The sequence below is a fragment of the Pelodiscus sinensis genome, chromosome 14 (assembly GCF_052426305.1).
Source record: "Pelodiscus sinensis isolate ZL-2025 chromosome 14, ASM5242630v1, whole genome shotgun sequence".
Classification (NCBI taxonomy): Eukaryota; Metazoa; Chordata; order Testudines; family Trionychidae; genus Pelodiscus; species Pelodiscus sinensis.
The window spans coordinates 1456356-1472041 of NC_143065.1; the positions used below are offsets into that span (position 1 = coordinate 1456356).

The window sequence follows — 15686 nt, forward strand, 5'->3', positions numbered from 1 at the left end:
CATCAGGTGGCTTGTCCTGCTGGGTGACTGTTCCCACCTGTCCCCCTCCGTAAACGGGGGTTTTGTCGTGCACAGGGTCTGGCAGTGTCCCCCCGCCCGGGGTTAACCAAGGCTACCACCCCCCACCCCCCGATTTTTTCAATTTTGCACATCTTATGCAGCTAAAAAAAGAAGATTGATGCCTCCAGCCAGTAAATTTCTGCCCCATGATCAGAACCTGACACCCCCCCCCCTGCAATTTGCCCCCCTTCATCATTTTAAACACCTCCGAAGAGGAGGAAGCAAATCTGAGGAGGCAGTGAGGGCAGAGAGGGCAGCGGCTACAGCGAGGGACACTGAGTTTGCTCAGTTCGGGTGCGCATGCTCAGTGCACCCAAAGTAGCAAATTCGGAGAAGTTAGTGTTTTGCTCGCTACACCGGCCTTACCTGCTCTGCCGCGCGGGACTAGGGACCAGGCTGGAGCTAGCGCAGCAAACCCCGCAGCACTCAACACAGTCTGGGGCTATTGTCTTGAGCCTAAATAACTGTGCTTCTTCCAGTGCTACATAGTCCTGCATTGTGCTTCTTAGGGACCGCGTGGTAAGCTTCAGGACACGAGACAAAGCAGCCCCGTAGAACCAAACCGCAGGTAAGGGAAAAGCAGAGGGGGACTCAACACCCCAGCACTGAGCCAATGGGTAGTGTTCTGCAAGCCAACAGGCAGGGCCTCGTTCGAACTAGCACAGAGCATTAGGATACAACAGCACTAACTTGGAACCAGTATCTAGTTCCCTACAATTGCAGCACCCCCTTAGTGACTGTTTAGTTGCATACAGCCTCAAAAACATAAACCATAGTCAACTCACCAGTATTAGCAATTCACTGGTAGTCTGGAACAGGGGCACTGATTGGGCAGATTATACCTTTCAGATCAGAAAAATATTACTTGTCAATGGATACCTAACTGCATTAAAGCTGCCATTTAAACTTCCATTGCTCCTTTAACTGATAGGAATTCAGAGCTGCAGTTTATTCACAGTGACATTCATTAGTGTCAGAAAAATAGTGACATTTAGATTAAGTGAAGGTAACCATGCCAAAAAAGCCCATCAGAGTTTAGGAACACACAGGGAAGCCAAACAGTGGAATTAATAATGTCCGCACAATCAACTGCAAAAATGCAACTTACATGGGTGAAGTTTATTTTGCAAGCAGGGCTGACAAGAACATTTCTATTTTCCACCTCTCCCCTTCCAGAACATACAGATTAAAAGAGGGACAGCAAGTAATACACTGAATATAATATAAAAACACACTACTTCATTAATTTTCATCATTTAATTCAATTGAAGTTTATCCACCTGACAGTTTTCAGTGTAGTGCAGTTTAGTGGATTGCTATAGAAGACCTTGGAAAGAGAACATGTAGCTGAGAGGTAGGACTTTTGTTTTCTGATTTTTTTTCAAGTTAGACAATATTGTCCAACTTTAAAAACAAATGTTACATTTTCTAGAACATTTACTTAATGTCAGTGAAGGTTGTTACAAGTAAACATACAAATATTTCCATAAAAAATATTTTGTTACCAAATCTTTAACTGATAATTGAAATTCAAAAAAAAAAAAAAAAAAAAAAAAAAAAGAGACCTGGTAATGAAATTAACACCCTGTAAGTTTTGAGTACAAAAAAAATATGCAATATATAGTGATCTCAGGTCAAGGCCAAGCAGAATCATCATCATGCTGGAAACAAATCCTGTGGTGTACTACTTACGTGATTTAGGATTAGATTTTTAGTATTATTGCATCCTATTTTTAAAAAGCCACAAATTTACAGTTACAACAGAAAAATTAAGCTTATGACATTCCAAAGTGAAAAAAAGAAGAGAAACTACATATAATTAAGATTACAGTAAGTGGCAATCTACATATTGCCCAAGTAGTTTAGGCTTTCTGCAAGCAATTTATCTTGCCATGAAGATGAAAAAAATTCTTGCTAGCATATTTATGGAAGCTTGTTAGCTAAATTCACACAACATACAAATATGAGGTAAACAATTCTCAGCTTAGTGTTTAATTCATTTATATTTTCTTAAGAAACAGTAGTCAACTTATTTAGCTGTGCAACAAACTTTTCATAGAAAAAAAATACAGTACTTGCAAGCCAAAGGAAATCAGTTACAAATAAACATTGTTCAGTGATCCACTCATTTATTTCACCTTAGTTCAAGGCAGGCTAAGTACAGATACTGTACGTTATAATATGTGCACACAGGGAACACATTACTAGTTCTTTAAGGAGCAATTTCTACATTCTTTCTTTAGGCCCCTTCCTAAATTTGATCCTTCTCTGAAGCATGTTATATGTGTACTTAAATGTAGAGAGATCCATCCGCAGGTCCCACATAACCAACTCCTATTAGCAGCACATCTATTAGTGTCCATATTCCCAGTCCGCCAAAGCTGAAGAGTTTGCCCAGACCTTCACGCCACTGGCCCAAGTAAAAACGATCTGCTCCAAATCCACCAAGAGTGATGCTAGGAACACAACATAACAATTAAAATAGTTGTGCAGAATCCCAAATTTGGATGTCAACTTACCTGCAAATATTTATAGCACACGAACACTAAATTTTACTAATGATGTTCAATTTCGATTAACTAACTAGTTAATGGGATTTCTATTGACTATTCGATTAGTTGAAAAGGACTAGCGTGGCATTCCGCCGTTGAAACATAGAAGAGCCCCAAGCAGGGACTCTTGTACATTTCAAAGTTGGAACACCACCGCTGCACCCCTGCCCCCTCCCACAGAGCTGGAGGGAGATGGCTTTTTAGGTAGCTCCCCCCAGCACCCCCTTGTCTACCCCCCCCCTTTGCTACCTCTTTGTGATAGAGGCAGCAAGGGGGGGGGGTGAGTGACTAGTCAACTATCCTATAAGCTTTTACATATCAGATAGTCGACTAGTTGTTTATATCACTCATTTTTACATATCTCGAGTCAGGAAACTAGCTGCAGATAGAGAAGGAAACGGTTCTAGCTCCAAAAAGCATGTCAGACTGGTCTTAACAAAACTTATTACTTTTTTTGTTCACACAACTTATGGTAAATCAGGTAGTACAGGCTGAGCCGCTCATATTAGCCCCCATGTTTTTCACCTTTTAAGGGAAACTGAATTGTTTCCTTAAAAAAGGTTAATTCTTGTTTCACAGTCAAGTTGTATAAATACGCTGAGATCCTGTGGCAACATCCTAATCACCACACAGTGAGTACAATGCTTTGGGGCTTAATGTGTGAAGAATCAAGTTACAGCCTGGTTTAACTGTGTAGCATCCAAGCACATCTATACCGAACTGTCATCTTGTTTTCCAAGATCTCATTTCTCTTTAATACCTGTTGATACCTGTTGTGAACCAGTTATATAATCAAGGTAGGGATATCTATATGAGTCTGGAACAGCTCTAAAGAGTGAACTGCCTCATTCATTTCAGTTGCCCAATGATAATTAACATCTCAACACTGTTAGCTCTTTCACTGCTCATTAAACTGCGTGTATAAGAAAGTGTGGAATACATAGACTGGCAGACTCTTTTCGGGGATAGCCAATACGCAGAGCACAGGCTAATCCAGATCACCAAATGCCTTTGAATATTTTTATTTACTTACTATGGCATGAAAACTTCTCTAGCGTCTGGACTCATTACAGCTTGACTAAGAAATCTGAACCTTGACAAAAAGAACTGACTACCTGACTCTACAATGACCAAAAGTTCCCTTTTGGCACCATAAGCAGATGCTGTTTGGGAAACACCACCATTTTTTCTTCCAGTCAAGGAATCTAATGAAGTTCAGCAAGGTATCACGCTCCAAAGATAAAACCAAATTCAGAACTGCTTGCGTGGTCACAACAGACTGTACAGATGTTCCAAGTCTCATTTTGGTTATTCCCATAAATGTAGCTTACTCCATGGCCAAAGCTTGGAAGAATGCTACCTTTTTCCACCTAATATATGCATACTTAATTTTGAATCCCAATTACGGGAAACAGCCAACATTGAGCATTTTATATTAAAGCATAAGCATACTTTTGGTCAAAAAGCCACAGAAAATATTAAATGGTTTTGTACTCACTTTCATTTAAGGTTAGGAACTATATCATTGAAAAGAAACTCATTTAAGGAAAGGTATACAATTTGAACATGAAGTTAAAGTATTGCATAAGTCTACCTTAGTGCCAAGGCTGTAGACCATTTATAGCCTCCAGTCCAGTTGCAGTAAAGCATCTTAGGAAAGACACGCTTACCTAAGACAACAAATGAAATGCATTCAAATCCTGATGCCATTAACAAAGCCCAAAGATTGGCTAAGAATTTGAAATATGAGGTGCAAATATGTCAAATTACTCTTTACAACAAACATTGTCCAGTGAAATAGCGTCAGTAGCTGAACTCACTGTATTTGAGACCAGTGTTCCCTCTAAGCTCCGCTGCAGCACAGCTTCACAGTGTTTAATCAGCCCAGCCCAGCCAGTCAGCTCCATGCAGAGCCCTGAGTCTCTTACTGGACATAGCTGATTAATCACCTATGAAGCTGTGCTGCCGTGCAGCTTAGAGCACTGGTCACCAACAAATAGATCAGGATCCACCAGTAGATCTTGGAGCCTCTGACACGTGATCCTGACTAGTTTGGCCAACAGGCTACCAAGCTTCTTGATTTACATCCTGTATTAAAATTCTTGCTATTTCAAATGTTAACTGACAGGATATTTTTAATTTATGTCACAAAACCCCTCATTGGAAATTCTGTTGATGCTGGATCAAATAATTCCACTGGAGAAAACAAACAACACTTTTTTCACTTATATTAGTATTAATTGAAAACACTCTCAATGTAAGACTACGGTGCTGTTGAGACAATGGTTCTAAAGCATCACATCATTTTAAAAGTATTAAGAGTCAGACTACAAAATGAAACTAAACAGTGAAATAATGCACATTTCAACAAAAACTAGACACTGAAATTCCATGTTTATCCACTAACTGAACCAAAGAACATTCACAAATTCTTCGCAATAGAACCCTCTATAAACCATTTATTCGTAGCGCTTACCTAGACAATGAATATGATCGTGTACTGTACAAGTGGCGTTATATCGTTGTCGTGGACAAGAGACTGTCATGCAGTTTGTAGAATTAGTACATACATAATCAGTAGGTTCAAGCTGCCAGCAAAACTGACAAGTCATGTTGATTGTGAAGTTCTCTACTTGATTGTTTTTCTGATCCTATAAAGGACAGTATAGTATTATTGGTCTTAATAATCCTAAACAGTATATCAAGAATTTGAAGTATTTGTTAATATGTAAAACAGATTGCACTGCTGTGCAAAGAAAGGACAAGATGACGGTGTTTTATTTGCCACCTTGTGACGGGAGGCCTTGGAACCCGCCGCAAGCCGGTACACACGGCAGGAGATGCTCCAGACCCGTTGTGCCGCCTGCTCGGCGGTTGCAGCGCAGCTGGGAGGAGGCGGGGTTGAACGAGGACGTAGCAGCCCACCCAACGCAGAAGGCGGGGCCGCCCACGCAGACGGCACCCTGCACAGCGCAGGGGTGGGGTCGGAGACGGAGGAAGGATGAAAAGCATACCGCAACTCAAGAGCAGACCAGGGGGAGGAGACAAGTCCAAGGACGGACCCATAGCCCCAGTATGGCCATGAGGAGCAGGAGGGGTAGGCAGTGGCCCAGGGCAGGGCTGTGCTAAAGCCCGTGGGCTGGCGAGTTGACGGAAGGATCCCCCGCCAGCCAGCCAGGGACTGCGCTGACCCTGTCCTTAGGGCCCTGGGCTGAGACCCATGAGTGAGGGTGGGCACAGGTCTCCCCGCAGGGAAATGACAGGCGAGACGCCGTCACGCACCGGCCGGTACAGGAGCCGGGAGTGAGAGCGAGAGCGAGAGCACGAGACTGAATAGCCATACGAGGGACCAGGCTGAGAACCCTGGGTGTTAGCCCTGCTGGGGCAAGGGTGGAGAGCTGTCACTGTGGCCATCCGGTAAAGGGGCCCCGGCAGGGCCATTGGTTGCCCAATGCTGGGGACACCACACTGATAGGGCTAGAATGAACCAAGACAGGGAACCCTGAGAGCTTGGCCCGGCCACGTCTGAGGCCATGTCAAGGGATCACCCTCTCACACACCTACATATTATATTCAGCATTTAGTGAGAACAGATACTAGAGAAGTTGGGAAGAAATAATCATACTTGATAAGTAACCATTTATGCCTATAAATTTGTTTTGTAAAGTCTACATGAGTTTCAAGACATAATTAAACTGCACTGTGGCCTTGTCTCCACTATGTGGTGAATCAACACTGCAATGATCAATCTACTAGTGGTTGATTTATTGAGTCTGCTTAGATGCAACAAATTGATCTCTAAGCATTCTCCTGCCCACTCCAGCACTCTACCAAGGAGAGCAGCCACCAACCTTACAGCATGGAAGTATTTGCAATAAGTATTTGCACAGCTGAAGATGCTTCAGGTGGATCAATGGGAGGGGGGTTAGTATAGATAAGGCCTGTACCATTAACAAGTGATTTAATTCCAATTACAAAGAAATAGGTTAATTACTTACAACACAATGAATTTGTGGCTTGACCTTGCAATCAAAAGTTGCTGGCTTCCCATATACACAGGAGACGTTTGTTGTACAAGTCATACAATCTGGTGGCAATTTGCTGCAGAGCCCATTGCTGGGACACTTACTCACATAAGATGGAATCTCTGTAGTCTCTGAAGGGTGAAAGGATTTGTTATGAATAAGAGTTTTAGCACTGCCTACGCTACAATATAGTCACAAACGTTAATAATTTCATAGTAAAGTACTCTCCACTTACAGCTAACATAAATCAGTAGCTTATATATCATGGCATCCTGCTTTTACCAGCAGCAGTATCAGCTGCTTCAAAGGAAGAACTTTGCAGCAGCATTCCCTCTTCTACCCTCACTCATATGGAATCAATTTTGTTACATTCACCAATATGGAGGTAAAGTGACATGACTTTCATACTGGTGCACATACCAAAATTCATGGGGACAGAAGGTTGGGTTGCGAAGGTCTAAGGTTCCAGATGGAGGTCCAGGTTCTGGGATGGAGTTGAGGATGAGGTTTCAGAGCTGGAGCAGAGGGTTGGGATGCAAGGATATGGAGGCTAAGGAATATGGAGTAGGGCCAAGTTCAGGAGAGGTTTGGAGTAAAGGAAGGTGCTCCAGGACTACTGCAGAGAGAGGATTCTCTTCTCACAGCAGCATATGGGTTGAGAGAACAACCCCTCTTCCCACCTTGGCAGGGGCCGGGTTGTTAGTCCCAGCAAGATCGGGGCTAGCTTACGTCAGACCAAGTCTGATCAACTCATGGCACGGTCTGGGCCAGGGTCTACTGGCCCTGGCAGGTTGGATGGCAAGCTAATTTGGAGTCAGGGTAGAGCAACACTCCCCGGCTGACACAAGTCCCTGCCCTGCATGGACTCTTTGAGCACTGTTATATAGGCATCTGGCACAGCCACACAGTTTACAGGGAAATTAGAGCAAGACTATGTTTTTCTAAAAGATATCTGGCATGCATTATTTTGGGAAATTCTAGGGCCTATGTAATCCAGGAGATCAGACTAGATAATCACAATTATCCCTTTAGGCCATGGACTCTATGTTTATTTAGGAGCTATAACAGAAGAACAAACATTTCTACCTGTTGCTCTAGTATATGGAGTACTTGTACTAGGAGATGTTACAACTTTAGTGGACACAAACTGTTGTTTCGAGTGTTCTGTTGTCATCAGAGATCCTGCTATAAGAAAAATGAACAGATTCAATGCACTATAGTTATTTCTATAAAGATAGTAATCCAGAATTTAACTACAGTTCAGACACTATTTGATCCCAGCCCTCTTAAAAAACAACAACAACAACAAAACCACACACAGCAATATCTGTGTTATACGGTAGGATCATCTTTGGGATAAAATATTTTAAAAGCCCCATAGATTCCCCTACTTCGTTGCACTACAATTTTGCACTTAAGACAACAAAACTAGGGAAGTGAAATTTCGATTAATCAGCTGATTTGAGTAGTTGATGGAATTTCCCTCAACTACTTGATTAGTTGATAAGGGGGTGTTCAGTATCCTCTGCGCCTCTCTCTTTGAAAGCTACAGGAGCCACGGGGTGGCTCTTGCACATTTCAAAAGGAGAGAGTCAGTGGAAACCCGAGACAGCAGGGATGAAGTAGTCTCTGCTGGCACGGGTTCCCCCCTGTGCCTCTTCCTTTGAAATGTAAAAGAGCCGCAGGTGGCTCTTGTACATTTCAAAGGGAGAGGAGCAGCAGTTGGGACCAGCGCAAGCAGGACTGTTTCAATCCCTGCTTGTACCGTTTCCGTGCTGCCCTCTGCCTCCCCTGCCCTTGGAGAACACTATGCTGGTGAGGGGCAGCGGGGAAGAAACTGGCTTTGAAGCCAGTTCTCCCTAGAAACAGCTCCTGCTCCTCCCCTTGCTGCTTCTCTGATAGAGGCAGCAGGGGTAGGGGAGAAACTAGCCGAGGTCCTACTCAACTACTTGATGGTCCAATAGTCACTTACGTCCCTAAATAAAATACAATTATAATTTGTTTCTGATTACTTTTGCTCTTTAGTTCTTGTAACCTAGCAAGAAGCCACGCTGTTTGGAGTGCAAATGTTATAGTATACTATCTATGACAGAACAAAAGTAATTAGTCAAGCAAGTCACTGGCCATTTTACTAGGAAAACTGCACCACAGAAGTAGTTGGAGACCATGGCACCAATTCTGCAAACACTTATTAAATATTCAGCTCTGCTGATGTAAGTAGTTCCACTGACTCTGTGGGACTACTTACATTCATTACTATTTGAAAAAAAATCAGGGCTTAGACCCACAATGCAGGATCACACAGGGTGCGTGAATCACACCAAGATGGGAAATAAACATATTTACCACATTTATCTGTGGTTAAGATAATCAAAATTCCTGCTAAGCAAAATGTTAACATTTCTTAGACATTCCTTGCCCTGGAAAGTGCATGTCTAATCAGAACTATCTTCAAGTCACTTTTACCTAGGGTTGCCACGTGTCCAATATTGTACCAGACGGTCCCGTATTTGCACTCTGTCCGGAAAAAAAAATCAGATAATACTGGACACGTGCAGTGTCCGAGTATTGTCTGATTTTTCCAGCTGTGCACTGGACAGAAGCCTGGCGGGGGCGGGGGACCAGCTGGGAGGCGGGGCTGCGATTGCCACCGGGAACCCTCAGTTGGTTGAGTGTAAGGAGGAGCAGGGGAAGCCTCCTCCTTGCTCCTGCGTCACCAGGAGTCTGTGCAGGACGGGCAGTGCCCCGGGATCTGCAAGTGCCCAGGTCAGTCCCACTCCACGCAGGCCCATTTGCTCATACCCCCTTCCTTCCTGGCCGGTTCTCCCCCACTTCCCCTCCTGATCTTCTCTGGCCAGCCCCCCTGCACCACCTCCCAGCTCTGCTTCCCGTTGGCCCTTCCTCTTCCCGATCTCCCCTGGCCAGCGCCGCTGCACCTCCCCCCACGCCAGCTCTGCTTCCCTTCCTCCCCCCCCCCCTTTCCTCCCAGCCAGCCTTGTGGCCCCTGACCCTCCCACCCCAGCTGTGTTTCCCGCCCCTTCCTTCCTCCCAGCCAGCCCCGCAGCCCCCGCCCCCCAGCTGTGCTTCCCGCCCACCCTTCTTCCCACCCTCCCCCAGCTCTGCTTCCCACCCCCCACCCTAATTCCGGCTGGTTCTTCCCCCCCCCCCCCAATCAAGTGTGTCTGGTTTTTTTGGGGGGTGTACATGGTAACCCTACTTTTATCCAACGAACATTTCCGCAGTAAGTCTAGCTCTTGAGTTTTCGACTCTTGGGCACACCCCAATGAGTTCCACAGATGAGTTATTCATTCTGCACAATTTCCTCAGATCGCTGACATTCGCTGTTTGTGCAGCTACCCCCCCCCCCGCAGCCACCCGCCCAGCACAGGCCGACAGGCAACCCGCGCAGCGCAGCCACCCCAGCTCGCGGCAAGGGGCCCACAAGCGGCGCGTTGGCACGAGCAGGGCGCCGAATCCCACGGGCACCCTCGGGCCCTGCCGGGGACAGCGCGGCGCGGAGATAAGCCGGCGGGGAGGGGCGCCCCCTCGCCTCTAGCAGACGGGCCCCGAGGAGGCGGCAGACGGGCCCCCGTGAGGCGGCAGACGGGCCCCCGAGGAGGCGGCAGACGGGCCCCCGAGGAGGCGGCAGACGGGCCCCCGAGGAGGCGGCAGACGGGCCCCGAGGAGGCGGCAGACGGGCCCCCGAGAAGGCGGCAGACGGGCCCCGAGGAGGCGGCAGACGGGCCCCCGAGGAGGCGGCAGACGGGCCCCCGAGGAGGCGGCAGACGGGCCCCCGTGAGGCGGCAGACGGGCCCCCGTGAGGCGGCAGACGGGCCCCGAGGAGGCGGCAGACGGGCCCCGAGGAGGCGGCTGACGGGCGCACTCACCGCGGCCCGACAGCACGTAGAGCTGCGAGAAGAAGAGCGCGACGCTACAGAGCCGCTCTAAGGCCGACAGCCCGGGCCTCGCCAGCGCCGCCATCTTGGCTCCATCCGGGGCCTCAGCCAGTGCCCCTCCCGGCAGGCGCACGGGACGTAGAGCCCGCGCCCGCGAGCGAAGCCGGCCCCTTTCCTCGCGACGGGGGGGGGAGGGGGCTGTCCCAGAGCGCGCGGGATCTGAACGCAGGGCCCGTGACCGGGAAAGGCACCGGGCTGGGAGCTGACGTAGCACGTCCTGTTCGCGAATAGCTCTTCCGTCTGATAGGCCGACCTTCGCCCCGCCCCCGTCTGAGCCTAGAAACGCAAGGTCTTAATTGGGGGGGGGGGGGTAATTTGGGAAAACACCACAAAGTTCATAAACAGAATCCATGAGTAAGATTCCCCCCCCCCCAGTACGGATCCCCCTCCCCCCCGCAGTACTGATCCCCCCTCCCCTCGTAGTACTGATCCCCCCCCCCCGCAGTACGGATCCCCCCTCCCCCTACAGTACTGATCCCCCCTCCCCTCGTAGTACTGATCCCCCCCCCCCGCAGTACGGATCCCCCCTCCCCCTACAGTACTGATCCCCCCTCCCCTCGTAGTACTGATCCCCCCCCCCCCCGCAGTACGGATCCCCCTCCCCTCGCAGTACGGATCCCCCCTCCCCCTACAGTACTGATCCCCCCTCCCCTCGTAGTACTGATCCCCTCCCCCCGCAGTACGGATCCCCCTCCCCCCCGCAGTACGGATCCCCCCTCCCCCCGCAGTACTGATCCCCTCCCCCCGCAGTACGGATCCCCCTCCCCTCGCAGTACGGATCCCCCCTCCCCCTACAGTACTGATCCCCCTCCCCTCGTAGTACTGATCCCCCCTCCCCCTACAGTACTGATCCCCCTCCCCTCGTAGTACTGATCCCCCTCCCCTCGCAGTACGGATCCTCCCTCCCCCTACAGTACTGATCCCCCTCCCCTCGTAGTACTGATCCCCCCTCCCCCTACAGTACTGATCCCCCCTCCCCCCGCAGTACTGATCCCCCTCCCCTCGTAGTACTGATCCCCCCTCCCCCCGCAGTACTGATCCCCCTCCCCTCGCAGTACGGATCCTCCCTCCCCCTACAGTACTGATCCCCCTCCCCTCGTAGTACTGATCCCCCCTCCCCCTACAGTACGGATCCCCCTCCCCTCGCAGTACGGATCCTCCCTCCCCCTCAGTACTGATCCCCCTCCCCTCGCAGTACGGATCCCCCCTCCCCCTACAGTACTGATCCCCCTCCCCTCGTAGTACTGATCCCCCCTCCCCCCGCAGTACGGATCCCCCTCCCCTCGCAGTACGGATCCCCCCCCCCCTGATCCCCCTCCCCCCGCAGTACGGATCCCCCGTCCCCTCGCAGTACGGATCCCCCTCCCCCCGCAGTACGGATCCCCGTCCCCTCGCAGTACGGATCCCCCCTCCCCTCGCAGTACGGATCCCCCGTCCCCCGGCAGTACGGATCCTCCCTCCCCTCGCAGTACGGATCCCCCCCCCCCTCGCAGTACTGTCCTGTTCCTTGCAGGTCCATAAGCTCAGCAATGTACATGTCACCTGCAGCCCCCCCCCTGCACCTCACTGCCAGGTGCTGCCCTTGGGGAGTGGGGGAGGAGGGAGGCACCTTACATCACGGGTCACTTGCCCTCCGCGGGCTCATCACTGCCCTTCTGGCCTCTCGCTAGCCTCTCTGCCACCAGCCTGCTGGCCACTGATGGGGTTGCTGGCACCCACATTTCTCCACCTCCCACCCTGCTCACTGCTCTCACCTGCTTGGGGTGGATCTGGCTTTGGACAAAAGCCCAGTAATTTCAGCTTTGAGTGATTTCAGTTCTTGGTCCAAAGTATAGTCCAATATCCACTGGAGTAAGTTGAATATCATAAAAGAGCCCTTAGTGAGCCTATTTTAGCCCTATCACAGAGACAGTGGGGGAGAAACTGAACCAATCTTACAACTAACATCTGGAGGGTATGTCACCCACTGATTGAGAGTTCTGCCCTCCCCCACAGAACTCTGGCAGTGGAACTTTTGGCCATTTAAGGTCCTTTAAAGTGACAAGGTCTCCTTTTGAAATGGGTCTGTCTATCTGTCTGTCTTCCCTCACTAATTGCAAGCATTAGTGATAATATTTCACAATTGCTGCATTTAGTATTAACATAATTTGTGACCCCAACAACCAAATTGATTACAATGATCAAAACACCCCTGTATCGACAACCTCTCGCGGTCCCTTCTAGTCATAGTCGATGATTCTATGATATGATTCTATGAATACCTCGTGAATCTAAACAAACAGGAGCAAACTGTATTTACATGCTCATGCCCAGAATATAATTCTTTACACAGAGTGTTTCCCTCTTTTGAGCCATATTAAGTTTTCTTTTTTGTATTCCCACAATAATAAATTTCAGACATTGCAAATATTAATGAAAAGAGTCATAAGAACATAAAGAATATAAGAACGGCTGTACTGGGGCAGACCAAAGGTCCATCTAGCTTTCCTGTAGTACAGATGCTGTATTTCAAAATAAGCTTTTCCAGAAGATCTTTTCTGGAAAAGCTTCTGCTGAAAGAAGCTTGCAGTGTAGATGTACTCTTAATCAAAAGTATCATTATGTCCTGCTGTAGCCAGACATGAACCCCATCTTCGTTTCCGCCCCCCTCAGAGAGCAAGAGAAAGGCAGTCAGCCTTTGATGCTCTGGGAACGCAGGTGTGCTGCCTGTCCCTGACTCCACCATAAACAGAAACCAGACAGTAAATGGGCTAGCTGACGACCCAGGGCCTCCCATCACCCTGATGGCTATTACCAGTAATTGACATGCCTGCACTGTCCCAGGAGAGAAATCTTCACCCATCACATACCAGAGGTGCCCATTGTCTTAATTTTCCCAGGTGTGAATTATGCTTTGCACCCTTTGTGGAAAACTTGGCATTCAAAGCCATTTTTCGTAATTGGCCACTTGAGACCAGGAAGAAGCCTACATGACCCAAGGGGTATAAAGAGGGGTTTAGTAGCCCACCCCATTTGAGCTCCAATCATCTACACCTGCTGGCAGGTATTGATTGTCTCCCGAGGTCTGTGGGACACCCAACCTTGTCCTACTTCTTCCCAAGGGATTGAAAGACGTTGGCCATGCCAAGTCTGGAACACAGGGGTTAGAATATATACCTGCTAGGTGTCTATTTTGCATGCATTTAATAAGAGCTCAGAGAACCAAAAGGGTTTCATGGTACCTGTAAGTGACTACTTAGTGTAATTTGTGTGCTGTCCTTTTTAGTGGCTGTGTTATCTGTAACACAGTAGTAGCATTTAACAGCTAAGTTTACCCTGTAACAATAAACCTGTAACTGTTTAAGCTTTAACCTGACTCCTTCAGTTGCTGTACCAGAACCAAGCACAATTTAAAAGAACTTCAGCTGGTCATTAGGGACAGGTATAGGAAGAGCTTGGAAGTTTTGGATCGTGTGACTCCCAGGTGACAGATCTGTTGGGGCATCTCTCAGTCTTCCCTAGACTGCCCGCTGCGAAGGGATCCTGTATCCTAGCAGCTGAAATCTGAGGTGTAATAAGCTCTCCCTGTAAACTTCTTGGGGCGCCCGTCATCCTTCTCCAGGTTGCCCACTGCGAAGGGACCCCTGTCTCAGCAGTTGAAGTCTCGGGTGTATCACACACACACACACACACACACACACACACACACACACACACACACACACACACCCACCCCCATCGGCTGACACCTGCTCTTCATGCAAAATTTCCTATACTAATCTGTTCCTTGTTCAAGGACTTTCAGGACTGGATCCAAGGAACAGATTCAAAAGGTGCACAGATGTCAGATGGAAGCTTAATATTAAACTCTGAATTTTCTCTTTAAGCAAAATACTTACACGTTATAGCCTATTTTCTGCTTCATTTAAGAGATCAGGTAACTATGTAAGTCATAATTTAAACTGATTATACAATTGGTTGGGTAATTTAGTATCATAAAAAATTAGACAATCCATGTGTTACTAAAACAAGTGTACAAAAGAAAGTGAAATCAAATTAGACTTGTATGGAGAATAAACCTCTCAAAACAGACTGTTGTACTGAAGATTTATTCAGTTGCCAGGAACAGTAAACTATTCAGTCTAATTACAAAATGGAGCAATTAAAATAACTAATTTAGATTCAACATATGCATAGCTGATGTTATCAATGAACTGTCCTAAAGATAAAATTACAGAAATTTACGTAACAGGTTTTCAACATTTTCCTAGTGTCCATGCCCCAAACAAAGCAGAAACAGTGTAATCTATGGAAGGTCTGGGGTTTATTTTAAAGTTTTAAAAGTGAATTTAGTGCTTGTGAAAGGAGCCAGGTTTTCAGCACTGGAAATGGAGGTCTTCAATGTACTCATAGAACAAGAACACTACAGTCAACAACCTAAGTTCCTTACAGCGCTTAGTCTATATTATTCAACCTCTCTAGGTAGTCACTAGACCATTCAGTGCCTGTCCTTGCTGTTAAGACTTCCAAAAGGAGTAGCAACATGTGTGTGGCCTGTTAACATTAGTCCAGTAGGAACTAGACACACCCCAAAACAAATATGAGAATTTTAATTTCTTATACAAGCTGTCAAGTTTCTGATGCCAGACAAGTTACATAGCTATCTTTTGACTGATTGGCTACGTCTACACTGGCCCCTTTTCCGTAAGGGGCATGTAAATTTCGCCTATCGTCGTAGGGAAATCCGCGGGGGATTTAAATATCCCCCGCGGCATTTAAATAAAAATGGCCGCCGCTTTTTTCCGGCTTTTAAAAAAGCCGGAAAAGAGCGTCTAGACTGGCCCCGATCCTCCGGAAAAAGCGCCCTTTTCCGGAGGCTCTTATTCTTACTTCAAAGTAAGAATAAGAGCCTCCGGAAAAGGGCGCTTTTTCCGGAGGATCGGGGCCAGTCTAGACGCTCTTTTCCGGCTTTTTTAAAAGCCGGAAAAAAGCGGCGGCCATTTTTATTTAAATGCCGCGGGGGATATTTAAATCCCCCGCGGATTTCCCTACGACGATAGGCGAAATTTACATGCCCCTTACGGAAAAGGGGCCAGTGTAGACGAGCCCATTAA

The 15686-nt window shown here is 47.7% G+C and overlaps 1 protein-coding gene across 4 annotated transcripts; it reads right to left on the reverse strand.

The window, feature by feature from the left end:
- Positions 1-1158: 1158 nt before the first annotated feature.
- TM2D3 (TM2 domain containing 3) lies at positions 1159-12226 on the reverse strand. 4 transcript variants are annotated; one of them, XM_075897736.2, is made up of 6 exons: positions 12208-12226; positions 7724-7822; positions 6611-6768; positions 5089-5263; positions 4207-4282; positions 1159-2516 (listed from the first exon to the last, which is right to left on the reverse strand). In XM_075897736.2, exons 2-6 carry the CDS (start codon positions 7809-7811, stop codon positions 2351-2353), a joined length of 663 nt encoding a protein of 220 aa, XP_075753851.1. In that variant the 5' UTR covers positions 7812-7822; positions 12208-12226; the 3' UTR covers positions 1159-2350. The 4 variants fall into 4 exon arrangements, with proteins under 4 accessions (XP_075753851.1, XP_075753848.1, XP_075753849.1 ...); XM_075897733.2 differs by lacking the exon at positions 12208-12226 and adding an exon at positions 10525-10818; XM_075897734.2 differs by lacking the exon at positions 12208-12226 and adding an exon at positions 10525-10739 and having other exon boundaries at positions 7724-7819.
- Positions 12227-15686: the final 3460 nt, after the last annotated feature.